Source organism: Fusarium tjaetaba (genome assembly GCF_013396195.1).
Source record: "Fusarium tjaetaba strain NRRL 66243 chromosome Unknown NRRL66243_c0000113, whole genome shotgun sequence".
In the NCBI taxonomy this organism is placed as follows: Eukaryota; Fungi; Ascomycota; class Sordariomycetes; order Hypocreales; family Nectriaceae; genus Fusarium; species Fusarium tjaetaba.
In genome coordinates, this window is record NW_023501309.1 from 340,260 (window position 1) to 359,594 (window position 19,335).

At 48.8% G+C, this 19,335-nt stretch overlaps 4 protein-coding genes across 4 annotated transcripts; 2 read left to right on the top strand and 2 right to left on the bottom strand.

The window, feature by feature from the left end:
* Window positions 1–110: 110 nt before the first annotated feature.
* Window positions 111–845, bottom strand: FTJAE_5982 (NADP-dependent L-serine L-allo-threonine dehydrogenase ydfG; the record flags this gene model as incomplete). The annotated part of the gene is made up of 1 exon (XM_037352547.1): window positions 111–845. The coding sequence occupies one exon, from the start codon at window positions 843–845 to the stop codon at window positions 111–113; it is 735 nt and encodes a 244-aa protein (XP_037207036.1).
* A 2,751-nt stretch (window positions 846–3,596) lies between these two features.
* Window positions 3,597–5,339, top strand: FTJAE_5983 (tartrate transporter; the record flags this gene model as incomplete). Its single annotated transcript, XM_037352548.1, has 7 exons — window positions 3,597–3,767; window positions 3,816–3,940; window positions 3,990–4,222; window positions 4,271–4,394; window positions 4,440–4,712; window positions 4,761–5,097; window positions 5,148–5,339. 7 exons carry the CDS (start codon window positions 3,597–3,599, stop codon window positions 5,337–5,339), a joined length of 1,455 nt encoding a protein of 484 aa, XP_037207037.1.
* A 361-nt stretch (window positions 5,340–5,700) lies between these two features.
* Window positions 5,701–12,372, top strand: FTJAE_5984 (uncharacterized protein; the record flags this gene model as incomplete). Its single annotated transcript, XM_037352549.1, has 8 exons — window positions 5,701–6,703; window positions 6,759–6,861; window positions 7,317–8,297; window positions 8,347–8,987; window positions 9,075–9,489; window positions 9,544–10,339; window positions 10,489–10,915; window positions 10,982–12,372. The coding sequence occupies 8 exons, from the start codon at window positions 5,701–5,703 to the stop codon at window positions 12,370–12,372; spliced, it is 5,757 nt and encodes a 1,918-aa protein (XP_037207038.1).
* Window positions 12,373–13,545: 1,173 nt separating this feature from the next.
* On the bottom strand, window positions 13,546–16,241 carry FTJAE_5985 (o-acetyltransferase CAS1; the record flags this gene model as incomplete). The annotated part of the gene is made up of 3 exons (XM_037352550.1): window positions 13,546–13,554; window positions 13,607–15,817; window positions 15,909–16,241. 3 exons carry the CDS (start codon window positions 16,239–16,241, stop codon window positions 13,546–13,548), a joined length of 2,553 nt encoding a protein of 850 aa, XP_037207039.1.
* Between the last annotated feature and the right edge of the window lie 3,094 nt (window positions 16,242–19,335).

A 19,335-nucleotide genomic window follows, 5' to 3' on the forward strand; every position in this document is an offset into this window, starting at 1 on the left:
ACCATCCCACCGAAGTCTCACAAATAAATATCACTTGTCCCCTTTCGAAAATCTCTCTCGAGGCTTCAGGCTCGGCTGTTTTCTCTTTTCCTTTCTGACTGTCTTCTTTCTCAAATCAGGAAGTCTGAGAAAGTCCGCTCGATAACGATAGAGCGTAAGGACATGTTTGGGGGCGCCGATAGTGCGTAGATAATCGTGTCGACGACGTTCTTGTTTGTTATGCCCTCATCAGAACCACGCTGCTTTTGCCATTCGGCGCTGGTGGGCGACACATCCTCAATCAATCCAGGGTAAACTGAAGTAACGCGTACCGATGTACCCCTCAGTTCCTCCACCAAGCCCTGAGTGAAGCCATCCTGAGCAGCCTTTGCCGCTCTGAAAGGAAGTGAAGCACCGGTGAGTCTGGCGTACTGAAGGCCAGACATGGACACGACGTTATGAATGTCTGCTCGAGGTCGTTGTTTCAACAAAGGCAGAAGCTGTCGTGTCAAGATCATGGTGCCAGTGACAGCTGAGTTCACGACCGACAGGATCTGGTCATCGGTTTGCTTGTCGAAGCTGCCATCGGTGAAATGGGCTCCATTGTTGACCAAGATATCGATATCAGGATGCGATTCGGTGATCTCCTTCGTCGCTTTAGCCACGGAAGTAGGGTCCGAAAGATCACAGATAATAGGGTATGCCGTTGCACCACTGTTGCTCTTGATTGTCTCGCTGACTTCTTGCAATGCGTTTTGAGATCTTCCCAACAGTATCGGAGTAGCTCCTTGAGAAGCAGCGACGATAGCTAAGGCACGACCAAGCCCGCGGCCTGCACCCGAAATCACGATCTTTCTACCCTCCATGTTTGTGAATCTCGAATCTTAGATGGCGTTGGCTGTCCTGAGAGTTAGCTCTGTGTAGGGAAAGTAAAACAAAAGGCCGTGTAATAAGACTCTGGTAGCTTACAAATCAAAGGTGAAGGTGTTTCTCATTTAAAGGACAAGTGCATGATCGTGACAAAGTTGAAGCTTGGTCCGATGACAAATCAAGGTGTTCCGCTATCGGCTCGGCCAAGGCATGTTTTGGGGCCGATGCATTTTCAGTTGAGGCCTTGGCCTTGTGTATACGATCGAGTCAGATGATAGCGATTAGACATTGGGGATTCGCGCAAATGTTTAGCTCAAGATGCAGGTTGATGCGGTCAATCTTAAGATTCTCAGTTGACTGCCTCTGTCATGCTGACAGACAAGAGTCATGAAATGAGCTGCCCGTTCCGACACCTCTCGATGGACTCTATCCAGAATTGCCTTGAAACGTGTTCTCGGTTTGATGATCTACCAGCCTGTGGCCTGCTACAAGTTATATCGATCAAGCCATTTTCTCATTTCTTAAGCGATGGCCTGTCGTCAACCAGCGATGACTCTTGTTGGTGAGTGAGCATTTTAAGTGGGACTGAGTCAATTTCGCGGCGGCGAGCAAAACAACAGTCTCGTCAGATCAAGATCAAGTCGTACTCTTCTCAATTCGCATCATTCTTCGCTTGCTTGATCAATGTAATATGAATCGGCTCATGAGCACCAGTCAAATTTGCGCGCGCCGTGCAGGCTTCTTCGCGATCCCGCCCTCGCGACACGCCACTGCAATCAACGTCCCCTCAATCAGTATCAGCCTTCAAAAATATCGGGCCAGCAGCCAATGCTGTAGCAAAAAGAACGCCTCACAACCATCGACTCCACCACCTATAACATCTCGCGATTTCTGGACCTTGAAGTCGGCTTGGAAGAGGGCTTCTGTCAACACTACGCGATGCCTCATCGGGTGTACAGTCGGTGACTTTGCAGCCATGTGGTTTCTGCAAGCTTATTATCCCGGGCTCAGTATGGGAATAGTGATGCCAATCTCAAGTTAGTAGCCAATCAACTCCAACAGAAGTAAAACTAATCAGACAGTGGCCTCTGGTGTTTCAACGTCAATTCTTCTTGAGACGGTGATGCTACGTATCGGCCGTGATGGGTTATCCTGGCTCACGGCGATGAGGACAGCTGTCGGCATGAGTCTCATCTCCATGTTGACAATGGAAGCAGCTGAAAATGCAGTGGATTACTCTTTGACGGGAGGACAAGTTGCTCTTGACGACGCATCATTTTGGCTTGCTGCTCTGGTGTCGATTGCAGCAGGTTTCCTGGCGCCGCTGCCGTACAATTACGCGAGGTTGCGCAAGTACGGAAAAGCCTGTCACTGAATAGCCCACGAAAAAGGATCTTGCATCTGGGTTTGGGCTTGTATCATTATGTGTATTACCTCAATTATAGAATGAACGCAGATGGCATCTCCATTAATTTATATCACAATTAGTGTTCCAGGCTTGTTGAGTAAGTGACTTAGCATTTCCGGTAATCGTTTTCCGCCTTCGCCAGGCCGGGTCGTGATGCCGTGACTGGTGTCTGCCAAGCTTTACTATGACTCCAAAACCGTCCTTTTTGACACGACACAAAAGTAAGAGATAGCAGGCATTTCACTATTCTTCGAATAGGAAAGGCAGTCGACATGTGAGAAGACTGGCGGCTCAAATCTGGTGCCGACTGGTCAATCGAGTTTTGGGTACAGAAATTGAGTGCTGACATCGTGGAGCGGCCTCAACAAATAACTCCATGCATTCATCTCTCAACCATCGGCTTCAGAAACAAAACACCGCTTATAAATATCATCCAATCTACCCCAGAGCCCCGCCATTAGCCTGCAGCCAAGAAATCTCCAGATAAACAACCCCAAGAGATCTAGCCAAGCCTGGCGTTTTATCTCTTGGAGTCTCGACCCTTTTCCGGGACGTAGCGCGACACGTGAACCATCGGAGCTTCATCAGTCTCCGAACCATTTTGCGTGATAGCTTTGCGATGGGAGCAATTTCCCGGCGCAAAAAGTAGACTCCGTGGAAGCTGTTTGTCTCTTATCTCATCTTGAGTTAGATCTGTGACGGAGAGATGCCGTTTTGTAGCGCCGATGAGATTTGCCCTCGGATGTTGAAAGTAATGGTGGTGTCATTGGGATGATGATCCAGGGCTGGATTAAGCATACTTTATGCGTAAAAATACCCATGACTCGTAGCGCGATCTGCAAATTTGGGGTTCATGCACAGCGGACAGTGAGAATGGCAATGAGATTGAAGCCAGATTGATAACAGATAAACACACTGATGCTTCTTGACGATTACCGCTTTCTCGGGTCTGCTGCCATGTTCGCTATGACCATCTCCTCATTCTTGACTGGATCTAGAGTCGCATCGGCCATCCCATCAAAATCTAATGGTTCCCCCAGTCTCACTCACCATCTCCACAACCATAACCCCATGTACCATCAAATGAGACACTACACAGTTGTCATTAGCGTCACTCTCCCCTCCTAAATAACCTTGAAAGTAACCTTTTCCTTCCTCCGGCCTCTACTTCTGCCCCCGAAGGCCATTTACCCCAGGTTTACCACCACTTCCCCAGGTTTATTCCCCGCCCCCGGCGAAGATCACCGTCCAGAACCCATAAATATAGAGAGCCTGGACCTCTTTAACGAAAAATTTCTTCGTCACGCCAGACTCACCAACACAACGAGATCTAACAACAATGGCTACCACTACTGACCAGAAGCGTGAGGCGCCCGAGTTTGCGCATGTCAATAGCATCCTCGAGGATGAGAAGCCTTCGCAGGTGGAGGAGCGAGATTGGACGGGTACTGCCAAGAAGACAGACCCTGAAGAGATCCGCCTTGTCAAGAAGCTTGATCTTTGGATCATGGTGAGTGATCAACGCGCCAATGCTTGGCTGCCAGACTGACATTCGCAGCCTTGTCTTTGTGTCATGTACTTCCTCAACTACGTCGATCGAAATGCCATCGCTCAAGCACGATTGAATAACTTGGAGGAGGATCTCAACATGACTGGTACCGAATTCAACACGACTGTTTCGATGTATGTTGACGCCGCTGTCAAATTTTGGGATTAACGCTGATGAATCTAGCTTGTTTGTCGGCTACGTTCTTATGCAGGTTCCCAGCAACATGTTGATCACCAAGGTCAAGCCTGGTATCTACATGAGTGCTTGGATGCTGGTTTGGGCTGCTGTCTCTGCTTGCACTGCTCTTGTCAAGAACTATGGTGGACTGGTCGCTTGCCGATTCTTCTTGGGTATCACTGAGGCTCCCTTCTATCCTGGTGCCACTTACATGCTCTCCATCTTCTACACCCGCAAAGGTCCGTTCCCCGTTCGTGAGAAGTATACAAGATGCTAATGTGAACCAGAGGTCGCTGCTCGTATTGCCGTGCTTTACTGCGCTCAGATTCTTGCCACTGGTTTCTCGGGTCTCATTGCCGCTGGTATTTTTGCAGGCCTTGATGGAAAGGCCGGTCTTGCAGGATGGCGATGGTGAGTTCCTTAGCCTCTATCTTCAGGACCATCTAACAGTCATAGGCTCTTCATCATCGAGGGCGCTGCTACTGCTCTTGTCGCTATCGTCGGCTTTTTCATGCTTCCTAACACTCCCCTCACCACCCGCTGGCTCAACGAACGCGAGAGGCAGCTTGCTCACAGGCGCATGGAGAAGGACAAGGCCTACGACTCTGAGGAGGGTGGTTCATCCTGGGAGGGCTTGAAGCAGGCTTGCGCTGATAAGCGAACATGGCTCTTCTGCCTCATGCAGAACTTCCATCTTTCTGCATGCTCCTTCAACTCCTTCTTCCCTACGTGAGTGATCCCAGCTTGCTTTTCCTGTCCACGCTAACAGTGTCATAGTGTTATCAAGACTCTCGGCTTCAATACCACAATTACCCTCGTCATGACCTGCCCTCCCTTCATCTTTGCTGGTGCAGCTGGTATTCTCTTCGGTTGGAACTCTGGACGCATGCACGAGCGTACATGGCACATCACTGCTGGACTATCCATTGCCGTTGCTGGTTTCGTTCTGGCTGCCTGCACTCTCAACACCGCTGCTCGCTATGTCGCCTGCTTCATCTTCCCCATGGGTGCTTATGCTGTCAACTCTGTCATCATCGGATGGGCGTCTTCAACTCTATCGCAGACCAAGGAGAAGAAAGCTGTTGTCTTGGCTATGACCAACGTCGGTGGACAGGTAAGATACTCAACTCTCTTGTTGCATCACACATACTGACTTTGGCATAGATCGGTTACATCTATGGTGCCTACCTCTGGCCCAAGAGTGACTCTCCCCGATATGGAATTGGTTTCGGTGCCTCTGCTGGCTTTGCCCTGTGCTCGATTGCCTGCGCTTGGGCCATTCGCGTCCTCTTGATCCGCGAGAACCGCCGCATCCGCGCTTCCACCTCTGAGCAGGTCAACCTTTACGGATACTAAATGTGGAATGAGAAATGAATAATCTAGTCTATATATCTCGGGGATTTCTGAATAGATAATGTTCCGAATACGTGGCCCTTGTTAACGTGAATGTCGACCCATGTGAAGTTGATTGAGGGGGGTTTTTCAGCTTGCAGCATGCAGTCTCAGCCGCAGAAGTTTTTATTCGTTGCAATCACGCCAACACGTCCGAGAAGTGTCTATTGGCTTAGGCAACATTACCTCATTATCTTGGCTGACTGGGTAGCCCAGCTTAGCCCCGCACGGTTGCCTAACTTGGAGCATGCAATAAATACGCAACTTGGCTAGAGATAAGCCGACCTTACTCTTTCAATCCTTAGGCTTCTCTCCATCACCCAAGATGACCAACCTACTTCGTCAAGATATCCTCGCCAAAGCCCCAATCCCCCAAGATGAAAGCCCTCTTTATGCCAAACTCCCTGGAGAAGTCAGAGACAGCATCTTCTCTTATGTCCTCACGGATCATCCGGACCCAACACCGGACAAAAGATTCAAGGAAAACACATGCTACACTCGCCCTTCCTATCTAGCAGCTCAATCTACCGATACCAGACTTCTTCGTACATGTCGCGCTATCTATCGCGAAACTTGGTTCAAGCCATTTCTCCTTCGTGAGCATACAGAATGGGCTACAGGTGAAGATCGCGCTCCTCCACCTCACAAAGCTCCTCCACGCTTGCGCCCCATGCTCGCAAAGATCTCCAAATCTCTAGGCACAGACAAGGTTGAGATCGAGAGACTCAGAATCTTTGCTCAGATGTACAGGCTCCAAGAAAACGGCCTGCAAGAAGTCCTACGTACGCCCCATCTGGCTCCCCGCACCATTACGCTCACCATTCGTCACACTGATTGGTGGTATTGGGAGGAGGATGAGCCCCTGCAATTTGAAGGAAACTGGATCGAGGGTGTTTGTCAAGTGCTGACTCCCAGCACGACTCAATTCTGCATCGAGTTAGAGTCCCTCGAGCGTAAGAAGGACCAGGTCGACAAGATTGCCAAGCAGATGGTCGACTCATGGTTCTTCAAACGACCCGATGGCGTTGTTCTCTACGCCGATACATCAGATGCCAACCGCAAAGTAAGTCGCTGGAGCGGTTCAAGCACTTGGCACGGTCAACGCTGGATCCGAGATGAAACGGAACCCCACAAACTCGATTACTACATCGTCACCATCACGTTCCGCCCTCTGATCTCAATCGAGAGAAGCGGCGGATCTGCGAGCGAGAAAGCAATCAAGGAAGCACAGGATCCTCAAGCCCCGGAGCGTCCCAGGCTCTCACTTCCAGACAATGAAAAGAGAATAGAAACTGAGAACCCTTGTGAATTGGTTAGTGATTCAGATGGTGAGAGCGACTCAGATGAAGCATATTGTACAATGTTTGATTAATCATAATACAGACGATGATGGTTACGATGGATTGCCGCAGCCAGAGTCGGACAACGATGAGTGGTATGCGGAAATGGAGGAGATCTATGGCAATGGTCGATTCATGCAAGGGCTGTATGTCGGCCGTTTAGAGTAGTGTAAATAGAGTCTTCAGCTATCTTGTTTCATAAATACACTTTGCTAAAACTGTGGCCATCAATGATCCTGTCTGCTTATTTTCCAAAATGCCTCGTTTCAGGCTGCTTCAGCCCATGCCCAGAAATCTCATGGTGTGGCTGAAATTCCAACCAACCACCAACCTCAAGCATTCGCAAAATCAGGCTGTGCATGTCTGCCTTACCCCGCTTCTCAAGTGTCGCAAAGATGACCTTTTCTGTTGATTCAGTATTCGTTTGCCTCTTCGTCGAGCCTTGAGTTGACGATGAAGTAAACTATCCCGCTCACAAATAGCCACCAAAGTTAATCCAGCCTAGCCCATCGACAACCATCTCTACGCCTTCGCCTACACTTTTGTGAGCACCTCAGTCAGCAATGTGGTTCCTCGACGTGAAGACCTTGAAACTCCATAGTTTTGATGACGCCTCTGCATACCCGCCCTACGCGATCCTCTCTCATTGCTGGTATTCATCGGAACAGGAGCTGACCTTCAAAGACTTTGAAGATCTAAGTCAGCACACTTCAAAACCCGGATATTCCAAGATCGTCAGCGCCTGTCATGCCGCCATTACTCAGGGCTACCACTGGCTCTGGGCAGACAATGTCTGCATCAATGAGGAAGACGCGGTTGAGAAGGAGGAGACCATGAAAAAGATTTACTCAATGTTTCTAAAAGCAGGAGTTTGTCTGCTTTATCTAAGCGAGATACCCAATGCCAATATCAAGGATGATGATAAAGAAATATTATCTTCAGATATTCGAAAGAGTCGGTGGGTGAGTCGAGCATGGACTTACAAAGAATTGATTCCACCAGACAAGTCGGTATTTTATGCCGCTGATTGGTCTCGACTGGACCCAGAGCTTCAGGCCGAAATCAATACCAATATACTTGGAGTCAACCAAAACGATAGATCAAAGGAAGAAAGAAAGCATTTACGGTTTTTATCAGAAGGGCCGACAGGGGCTGTGCGACTGAGCTCGCTCCCATCCTTCAGATCTACTCAAAACGTCGATGAGGAGGACCCCTCAGTCTTTGAAGACCATTACGAACCTCCCCACAGCCCCTACAGACAGAAACTTAAGGAGGCATTCTTCAGATTTGGCAATATGATTGGTAGCCCAGCGCAAGACTTTACCGAGCCGAAAGTCAAACAAGCAGATCATGTTGATCTACCAATGATACCAGGGGAGGAGTTCCGGAATCTAGATCTCTCAGCAGTTGAAATTGAGAGAGACCAAGAGGAGCCGGCAACTCTCTTCAGCTCAGGTCGTAGTTTGCTCATCAACCAAAGATCCCCTGACATGTCGGAATCAACAAACTCATTCGCAAACAGAGGGGGTTTGTCTGGTGCTGATGACGTAAAGAGAGGTCACAGTAATCCGCAAGCAAATAGGTGAGGGTACCACAGTACCTAGATGCACAAGGATAATCTGTTGGGACAGTCAAAGCGGTATCCGTATTCTGATTCTTGACAACGACCATGCCGTGGGAAATACACTATCGCGGCTGCTAAAGGGTCTTATTCCGGCTCAAGTCACTGTTGACAGTGGCTACGTAGTCAACTTAAAGGGATCCGGTTATGACATTGTTTTCGCTCGTGGGGAGGGAAGTCCTTTGCTCTACATGCCTCCGAATTACAGTCACCGAGGGGCCGTTCGAATACTAAAGAAACGCCTCACGACGCCGCTTCCACCCCCTTTTGTTCCAGCAACTGTATCATTCGAGATATATGGAGAATACCAGGTCATCTGCGAGTCACAGAAGCAGGGGGACCTCACGGATCTTACATCAGAAGTACTTAGAGTTGAGAAGGTCTACGAGAATAACATCGCGCTGATGTTTGGCGTCGCAATTTCCGATGGCTCCGTCCATTGGCCACAAATGTCGTCCTTGAATCTCGCTTCGCACAACTCCCTCGGGGAGACTGTGGTGCAGGATCCGCTATTTGGTCGTCAGACTATTGATCTTGAAACTTCGAGTCTCTTTGATGGTCAGCGGGACATGGACCAGCTCCCAAATGCCGACCTCCGTCCGATAAAGGAAGGGGGGCCAGCGAACAGCTACCCTCTCGAACCAGGCCCTAGTAACACCTAAAGCCCTTCCAAGTATGGTAGTGTGCAAAGTGAGGACATCACGAATAGCCCATGTTCATCAACTTTTGACCTCACAGTCCAGAGTCAGGGGACGCGTCCGTCAACCGTTCCCACTTCTCTACCGCCCAAGCCCCAAAGCCCAAAGACAACAGAATGCCAAGCGGAAGAAGAGGAGAGCCTATCATCCAGTCATCACAGAGAAGGACAGAACCAGTGGTCTCCTGGCAAGTCTGAAAATAATCGCGCTGAATGCGATACAGCTACAACGTATTCTTTTGATACGCTCTCTGATGACCCTAAATTTGTATACTTTCAGGCCTTCATAGATCAGCTCGCTGATGATGTGAGAGCAGCTGCCGATGGAGCAATTCTCCAAAACCTTGGGCAAGGGTTTCTCGACCAAACGCTCCGAGATTTTGCGTGGAAGCTGCATGAAGAGTCCACAAACCCATTTCAACTTGAGACTTCTGTCATAATCCACAGAAGGAGAAGGTAAGCACAATATGGCTTTGAACATTAATATTTCTCGATTCATATTATTGGCAGGAATATTATTGACCTCCTCGACTTCCAAGTTCCCGCGCTGGAAGAAGCCGAGAGCGTGTCTGGCCAGAGTCTCGGGGACTCGCAGGCAGACGATGGAGAAGAAGCTTCCACAATCCATTTCAAAAAGGCCGAAGAGATGATCGCTGACTGGATAGATGACGTCAAATCTGGAGAACCGAACGATCTTTCACAAATGCCCCAGTATAGACAGTTCATCCAAGGATCCGAGGCTTACCAATGGCTTTTGACAAAGATTAGCCAGCAAAGTCGGCTATCTTGCGAAAAGCCTAGTCTGATGGATGAAATCGGCAACAAGATCAGAAGTAACTTGAGGGAAACCATTCCGCACCACAAAATGAGCAGAAAGAAAGAATCCATCGGGTTCGGAATGACATACTTTCTGGCATTGGATGTTATTGGAATGATGAAACGCTCTGGGATTTCCTCCTCCTTTGGCAAAGCCTTACCCAACATCCTTTGCTTCACCGGCAAATGGGATGAAGCGCAAGCTACAAGTGTTGCAGAATATATGGACCAAACATGGCCGCATTCTGAAGGTGCCATTATTTCCCTGTTACAAGACCTACTATCAGACCAAGAAAAGTTTTTTAGTCGACTTAAACCTATGCCTCTAAAAACTCTTCGATCTGGTACTTGGACAGAGCCTTCTTGGCCTGAAACTCCCCGTGGGAATTATTCGACTCATTGTATTCTAACGGGTACCATGAAAGAAGGCCGGGACACAATTGTCCGATACGAAATCTCAGCCAAGGGGGGCTACTATGCTGTTTCTGAGGTAGGTGAACAGATTGCTTGGTTGGCTTCTGTCTTTACAGTACACATGCACACTGGCTTCAGATCGATCATGCCACAAATTACCAATTTCTCCGCCAAAGCCTTCAATAACAGCAGTGGAAGCACCACTGCTCTGCTGTTATGGGAAAGTGCTCCTTTTCTTTCTCCGCTCGCCCCGAAACCGCTTTTAAGCCGAACCAAGGCTTCTGCTGGGAACAGTTATTTAGCTCTGTGAACATTATACGTGGCTACCCAATACTACGACGTTCAGTGCCGAAGTCTGGCCTCGAGGTGTCTTTGCGATATGCAGCGTCTATAGTGGGATCTTCCGAGGTTGTGCAGTGGGACCAGAGACTAGTGATAAAAGGTTTCAATATGCTGATGGCCGCTACCCAAGCAACTGTTGATGTCGTGGTATGGCATCTCATCGTCAGTGGGAAGCCTAAGGAGAGAATCTCATACATCGACCAGAGGCTCGATCATATTGATATCAGACCTTCTGACGAAATGTCCCTTCGGCATATTGAAGGCAAACGTCACATTATTGGGTGGTGTACCAAAGCGACAGACTACTGTGGTAAGCCAAACCCTCTTCTGGGTCTATCTTTACACCAAATATCAGATTACTAACTCATAGGAACAGGACATCCTACTGCTAATCACGACATCAAGCCCGGCGGTCTGCCGAAGGCATCACCGTCCATTATTATAGACAAGCTATACATAGAAGGCGGAAGTCCTGTTACAGCTGGTCTCATGATCGACATCAACAAAAAGGCGCAGCCCTTTTGGCTCCAAAGAGAAATGGGCTACCCGAGTCTTCTTAATTGGGTAAAACTTCAACCCATTGTGTTCTACGATGTTGAAGAACGTCGAGCATGGCTTGTCGACGGTGCTTCTGCCCTGCTCCATCTCGTCCGCATTTCACTTCACCTGGATATCAATGACCCTGAATCAGCCTATGACTGGGTATATGATCCCATCAAGCTCAAAGACCATTGGCCAGGTGTTGGAAGTCGTCAAGCAGCACTTCAGACTTTAAAGAACTGGGAAAACAGGGCATTAAATGTTTACATTGTTGACAAGCACATGGATTCGAATGGTACACCAGTTACTAAGTATTCGACCTTCGAAGAGCGGGTAAAGAGGATACTTCACTCGATAGAGAAGTTGATCGATCGGCAAGCCCAGGCGGCATCTCAAGATGGTATCAAGATCTCTCAAACCTTGGACCCACGTCGGGATGTTTTTGGTTTCGACATCGCGGATGTCATTAATCCGGCAGTTCCTATTTACCCGCGTATTCAGCATCTAAATTCATGGGGACACGGATGGATCGACTTAATACCGACTATTGGCATAACTGCCCTCTTTGGGCGGGGATTTGGAGATCTTATACGAGCTGACGAACCTGACTTGATCTGCCCAAGCTGGAGATCGGTTCCAGCAGGAAAAGACTATCTTGCTGCTTCAATATCAACAATGCAGATGCTCCATGAGAAACGTCTCCTTAGGATGGAGCCGGGCCTTACTGGAGGCGAACTGACCAAGAAGATTACTTGGGTAGCTGCCAAAGAAGCATCTCTGTATTGCAAGTGCTTCAAGGGGCAAGGTGGTAGTGTTGTCCAAACTGCTGGGTCAGAGTGCAATCACAACCCTGTCCAGTTCCTTGCCAAGAAATGGTGGTCCCGTACTATACCGCACGGCTTGAAGCCTGTGCAATTAGGATCTCTTGATGCTGAAGGGGCTGTGATATTTGGCCACACTGTTCTAGGACTAAGAACTGGAGACAGATCGACGTCGAGACATGCAGATGATGATGGCGAGGCCTCGATGACAAGCGGCGAACAGGCCCAAGATGCTTCAGCAACTGGCTCAATCGTGAGTCAGACTACATCCATTACTATCCCTAGTGTCGGCCATTCCAGCCATGACGCGGGGAGTGCTCAGGAGAGTTTGGATGGTACAAGTAACGCGACAGGCGAGGGTAAGAAGAAGAGATGGTCAAAGTTCAAGAACTGGGTCAAAAGATGAGTGTTGCATAGGTTTATTTGGGTGCCTGATGTGCTTTTTGAGAACAGACTGTGTGAATAATCCCATTTAAATGATTTGGGAGAGGCAGGATATCCGAATATTTATTTATCGGTCAATCCATTCCAACCAACTTCGTAGTCTTCAATGCCTCTTTACTCCACGGCGCAAAGAGTAGAAACCTCCACAAGCCCTCAGGGATGATGCCTGGTTCTTCCATTCATCGCCTTGAAACCAATCGACTACTGAACCACACAGGCAGCGGATCAATTCTTCTTGCTCAGGTCATGGCCCAATTGTGTTATGGTGCAAAGGTTAAGATGCTAGGGCACTAACAGACACGGCTGACATATGCGTATAGCTCCGTTAAGTCACTAGTGTGCTACTTAGCCGCCGGGGTCTGGGAAACAAGATAACAGCACCGGAGAGGCAACATAAACAGCATTACGATTTAATGGCAAGTTTAATGTTGGAAATTGCTCTATAACCTATCACCGGTGGATGATAATTAAGTTACAACGAGAGGTTACAGACAATGTCGCTTCTAAATATGACTGTCACATTCTGATAGCCCTACGCCAAAGTGCATTCCTTCGCCCATAAATGACTATATTGTGCGAGATTACATGCTCACGCGTGAGATTGATCAGTTATCACTCCGAATGGAACTTTAGTCTAAGCGAAGTGCACCCAATTTAGATGAAACGAGCAATACATCCGCAACAATCACACGACGTCGCGACCGTTTTGACGCATGAATTGTTTGTGCCGTACCAGGAACTTACCCGCCCTGCTTCGCCTTGTCCAGAGCTCCACGAATGCTTTGCCAGCCTTTAAGCATCAATGATCAAATCCGAGTCGCATCCCAGCGCTCGGACTGGGAACTGGAATGAGAATCATGCCACTCTCAGTATACAGAGATCAGAATTGGTGAATCATGTAAAAATCTATCATTACGATATAAAATCTATGTCGTGCCGTGTAGGCTTATGCATAAGCTTATTGATAAGCCTTGAATATATGTCATGTCCAAAAGTCGGGTGAATGCGCCCGTCATGAAGAAAATCCAACACGCGTTTCGCGCGGAATGAATGAAGGTCCCCAAGCTGACTCGTCGTCAATGCTACTCGCTACTCCAAACGCCTTGTTTTAATGCCGATGCCATGTGATAAATGTCTAGTAGAACTGAGAAATGTTAGCGACGGTCTGCAGGGCGAAATGGCGGGCAGGAACTTACAAGGTTGAGCGTCCAGAGGAGGACAAAGAGGCCAAGCATGCGGAGCTTGAGGTTGTTTGCCCATGAGGACTTTGAGGGCATGTGTCGCGTAAACCCAGAGAGCATGTTGCCATTCATGAGAGGCTCCGCATCAGCCTTGGCCTCTACATCGTATTGCTCATCCTGCTCCTGCGCAGCCCAGTCCTTGGTCAGAAGCTTGACCATTCCACCAGTAGCATCAGCAACGCGAGAGCTGATCCACAAGAAAACGGGAACGATGATGATCAGAGACCTCCAGCGGTCGCAGAGGAGGCTACCGTCACCCTTGAAGATGTCGAGAAGGAGAAGGCCCTTGGTATCGGCAGCGAGAAGGATGTGGAACTGAAGGGTAAAGGTCTCGAGAGAGCATCGACCAATCCAGGCGAAAGTTCGAGAGTACCATGTACGAGCGGCGGGGAACATGTTGCGAGCAGCGATGAAGCCCATGATAGGAATGAAGGAGAAGACGGGGTGAAGGGCAGTGTAGTCCTGCTTGCTCTCGGCGCTGCTGACGGCAATCCACCAGTACAGGGGGATGGAGAGAATGCCAGCGACACCAGCCAGGCCGTAAGACTGGGTAAGGATCTTGTTGTACAGCTTGGTTCGGACGGAAGCGACACCCATAATAATACCAACGTAGACAATGAGACCATCAAGACCGAGACGGAACTGCCACTCGTGAAGATCCCACTCAATTCGGAAGACCATGTTCAAAACATCAAAAACCCACTGCAGGACGGGTGTGTAGAGCATAGCTCCAGGGCAGATGGCGGCAGAAACAGCGATCTTGCCCATGAGCGCCCAAGTGTTGTCGTTGTACTTCTGGCCAATTGCGAAGAGGGCATAAATGATGAGGAACCAGAAGCTGACGAGGGGAGCGAAGTAGTAGAACATGTAGTCGGTGTTCATGAAGAAGGGCAATGCGCAGCTGAGAAGGTTGAGACGGAGAAGAACGGCGGCGACACGCTTGAAGGAAAAGTCCTTCTTGGAACTGAAGAAAACACCATGGCCGAAACCAGTCTGGAAGAGATAGGCGGCAACGAGGAGACGGATACCGACGTAGATGTTGAGGTCGCGCGAAGCACCAGTCCAGTGATATACGAGGATAAGAGCCTGCATCCATCCCTTCCACTCGTCGGTCTGATCACGGGACAAAGGCTTCGCATCGTCGAGAGTCGCGGGGGCAGCAGCGGGGGCGGCGCCAGGTCGAGGAGGAGGAGGCTTGGACTTGGTCATGAAGGCAAAGCCGACAATGAAGCAGAGAGCGGACATGAGGTTGAAGTCGAACATGTTGTACTCCTTGGAGCCCTTGGCGAAAGACTGTGTTCGGTCGGCCCAGTAGCAAGCAAGGAGACCGGTAACGAAGGTAGCGAGATCGAGGTTGAAGACGACCCACTTGGGAGGCTCGCCAGATCGAAGAGCAAGAATCTCTGTGATGGCAGCACCGCCGACGTAGAGAACACCGAGAGTGACGAGGATAATCTGGACGAAAGACTTCTGGCCATAGTCAGTGCAGCAAGTGCGGTCATAAGGATAAGACTTCTGGATGTCGAGCTTGGCGTTGCATCGAAGGTTGAGAAGGATCTGGGCCTTCATCTCCGCAACGCTGTCGGTGACATGGAAGCCATTCTCGTGGTCGCCGATAGCATCCTGTTGGTCATACGACAAGGCGGGGAACGACCACAACATGGGAATACCAGACTCTTGTTCCTGTGTCTTGAGGAACTCGTCAATCTCTTCGACTTCGCCGGGTTGCGAAGCGACACCAGTCTTGCGATAATCGGGGAGCATGTCGTAGAAGGGCGGGGCAATTGGTGCCCAGAAGACTTCATTGCCAATTCCATCGCGAGGGTCCATGGGTCGGTTACCGAAAGGCTCAAAGTCCATGTTGGAAGCGAGTTCAGACATGTTGTTAAAGGCGGCCTTGAACATGGGAATAGAGTCTTCCTTCTCGAAGCGGGCGGCGAACCATACTCCCATTCCCATGAAGGCCAGGGCGGGGCCTTTTTGCTTGTCGACGGGGACCTCGTTGATCCTCTCTTCGTGGTAGAGGGTGAGTTCGTTGCGGGCGATGGCGCTGTCGTTGCCGAATGGATCCCAGATTTCCTTGAGTCGAATGCCGCCGAATTCTACATCGTGGCTTTCGTGCTTCTTGCTGTTTGCTCGTACTTCCTCGGCCTTTTCTGCGTCGAGCTATCGTGGTGTTAGCGACTGTTGGTCATGCAATTGAACATTGACCAAATAATTCGGCAACACATCTACAATTAAATTATCATCGACTTACCAGACGAGCCATGCCATAAAAAACCTGTCTAGTCGTAGAGTCACCGACAAAAAGCATGTGTCGTCCCTCCATGCACTCCTCAATCTCCTCCTTCTTGTACTTGTGGATCATACATCCGGGAGGCTGCCAGTTTGTGAAGGGCGCTCTGCTTCCATTCTCTGCAGGAGCATTCAACCAGGTTCCATCATTAAGCAGAGCCTTACAGCGATATGGGTCATCGCTCAGTTGAAGCTGATTGATGGCGATGCCTAAGATGACGACCAGCGTCAAGCCAAGGGCCAGCACCCGGTTAAGCGCAACACCAGAAGTTGGGAGTGCTGCGCCTATTGTCATTGCGACGATTTATTTTTAGAGATGATGAGTAACGATTGTTTGTGGCGCCTAGCGGGCCGAGCGAATGACGAAAAAGAGAGAAAACGGGAAAAGAATTCGTTATGTTGAAGATGAAACCATCTGAAGGACAAGAATCCAAAATGGCGATGGACGTTGACGTTGGTGGAGTTTTGTTCAAGGGAGCGAGAGACAGACTCTTGGAATGCAAAAGAGAGCTAGAAACTAGAAAAAGGAAAGCTGAGACAAATAAACAATGGAAAGTTCAAGACAAGCGTAAGGAGGGACTTGACTTGCGTTTTGCGTTTGCGCGAGAGGGAGACGGAGACGGGACAGACGATCACTTTGAAACGATGAAAAAAGATCTACTGTGAGGAGTATATGAGGTAACAGTACGCGTAAGTCTTCTGGAGTCTACAGGCCTGCAATTGCCCTACGGATGCCCCTGATCGGCAAAGCAAAGGCTGGCATGACCCTCGCAGGGTTCCACAATCGACAAGAAGAGGACCATGTCAGGGTGTCACTTTGGTGGAGAAGACTGTGTGAGAAACTGGATCGATCAGCGTGAGACAGGCAGAGGCAGCGGCAGCGGCAGCGGTAACAGCGCCAGATAAACAAGTCTGGCTGCATGCGGTTACAAAGGTGAATAGTCGGTTGGATTTATCGTCAATAGTCTCGCAACGGCGTGGTGCTGCCCCTTACCTCGTGATACTGACTTTGCTGCTTTAAGGTTGTTTCTTTTAAGGTTGTGGGGGTCTAGAACCCATCAATAACGCCAAGTCTCTTTTCTCTCAGTAAAGAAGCCAATCGTTCACGCCATTTCTCTCTCGCAGTGCGTCTGCCCCTTACAGCTCCAGCGCTGACCCCCTGGCTCTTTAATCTCTTGGCTAAGAGCGCTAGACCAGATAGAAGCTGGGGGCTGAGTGGAAATTCTCAATCGCGCCGTTTGCAGTGGTTATCGCCAATTGGAATGTGATGGACCAAAACCTAAAGGAACGGGAAAATTAACTTGGTTTCGCCCCGAGATGCAACGCTCAAGCGACATTTTATGCTCTGCTAAACTCAAAAACCCAATCTTTCACTTTCCCCCCTTGGCCTCGATAAAGAGAGGCCAAAAAGCTTGAAGGGATTAAGGTTACAGAGGTGTCTAGCCCCAAACGAGGCAAGCTGCCGACCAATCCATGCCTGTCCTGTCGCTTGAGTCTTGACCACGGACAAAGTGTCTCAATCAGTTGTTGCGTCATTTGCGAAGCGCTGGTTTGGCGTTGTCTCCCCCTGTAATGCCCTCCCTTACAGGGGGTTTAGTCCCCTGGAACGTTGGTTCATGATCTGACGAGAGTCTTGGTACTACAGATAACGACCACGCGAGGTGGATTTAATTACATTACATCCTGCGGGATTCCGGTGATATATATATATAGTATGACCACCGCCTCATATTGGCGAAATGCGTGATTCTCATGTCAGCGACCCCGAATGTTATAACTTATTTTGGACCGTGAGATTCTGAAACCGGAAGCCCCCACTGATTCTTTGGTGTGGCGGTAGTTTTTCCGCCGATCGTGCGACAATCAGGTTTTTTTTGGTCTCGCGGCAAATAAACAAGAGGACAAGGACAAGGAAATTCCGGGATTAGGATGGAGAATGGCAAAATGAAGAGTTGCCAAAACTCAATCTCCTCAACATAAGCGAAGCTGGTGGAGAGTTGAATGAAGCTTAGGAAAAAGATGGAGCTCGGATTCCGATTGACGACTTCGGGCCAAGGGATGAGTGAGCGAACCGTTTTGACTTGGCAGTACACTACGCAAAGCTTGGCGATTGAGTTTCTTTGACGACGATTTGAAGTAACAGTTTAACCTTATGTTTATTGATGTGCAACTGCCGCGGTTAGTGGCATTGAATATGATAATTCCGAGGCTGACCACCAACTTCCATTGATTGCCGGCAGGGCTCGACTTGGTGAAGCAATTAGCCTGTTCTTTTGACCACGATGGGGTTCTGTGAGAATATCGTCATTTTGGCTGCGGGCCTGTATCCTCGGCTACAGAAGAAATCTTGAATGCATCCGTCGATTAGCATTAGCGATGGGACATGAGTAATTGGGCCCAAACGTCAGGTCTGTTTAATAGTCAGGTGCCTGTTGTGCATGACACCAGTTGGGCGTAATCTGTTTGTGTTTGTGTTTGGTCACTGTAGAGTTGTGGGGTTAATGCCAATGACAGCTTGACTCATTGAGTCACACCGGGTCGGCTAACACCCTTAAATGCTGGAAAACGGTCATTCAATAGAATGCACTAATAGCGGCCATACGACTAAGAATTCATTAGCGATTTCATTACCTATTCTGTCAGAACAACACTTCATCATTCGAGAATCTCACCCCATGTTATTGTCCTTTCTACTGTAGGGTAGCTTGATGGACTGGACTTTTGAGATGAACGCGTCACCTTCATCCACTGGGTAGATTGGAATGACGAATGCGTTCTGAGAGTTTTCTGCGCTGTGTAGCTCAGCCATTGAAGATAAATCGCCATTGCTCATCATGTAAAATAAAGTTAAGATCTTGAGAGTTCGTTTATTACGGGCGGCTGTTCTCTTGCATCGCTTATCATGTCTCACGTGAGCGAGCACATGACGGCGATCTTATTCATATCTAATCAGCGATAAACAATCTAATCGGGTCGCTTATCTTATCTGGCAACCAAGACATCCTTCACAACAGGGACAACACCATATATGTTGATAGATGCCAGCTAGCTATGTAATTATCAGTCGATGCCTTGTATTCACAATTAGCAAGAATGACCAGATTGAGCTTCTTGTTTATATGCCATGCTTGGCATGTTGTGAGCATCCAACAGGCTGGATCATGAGTCAAGTTGCCTATACTTCCTAATCTCCACTAATGACAGCACCAAGTCAACAACTTCCCGCTTTATGTAAGGATGGTCTAAGGCTATATAAAGGATAAATTTGAGTTCAGAGACAGCTTCTGAAGCCAGGGCATAGTAGAAAAAGGATAACACCACAATAATAACCTTAATCTGTTATCTTTTAGTCAACTATCATAATGAAAGTGTGTTCATGGGAACTGGGG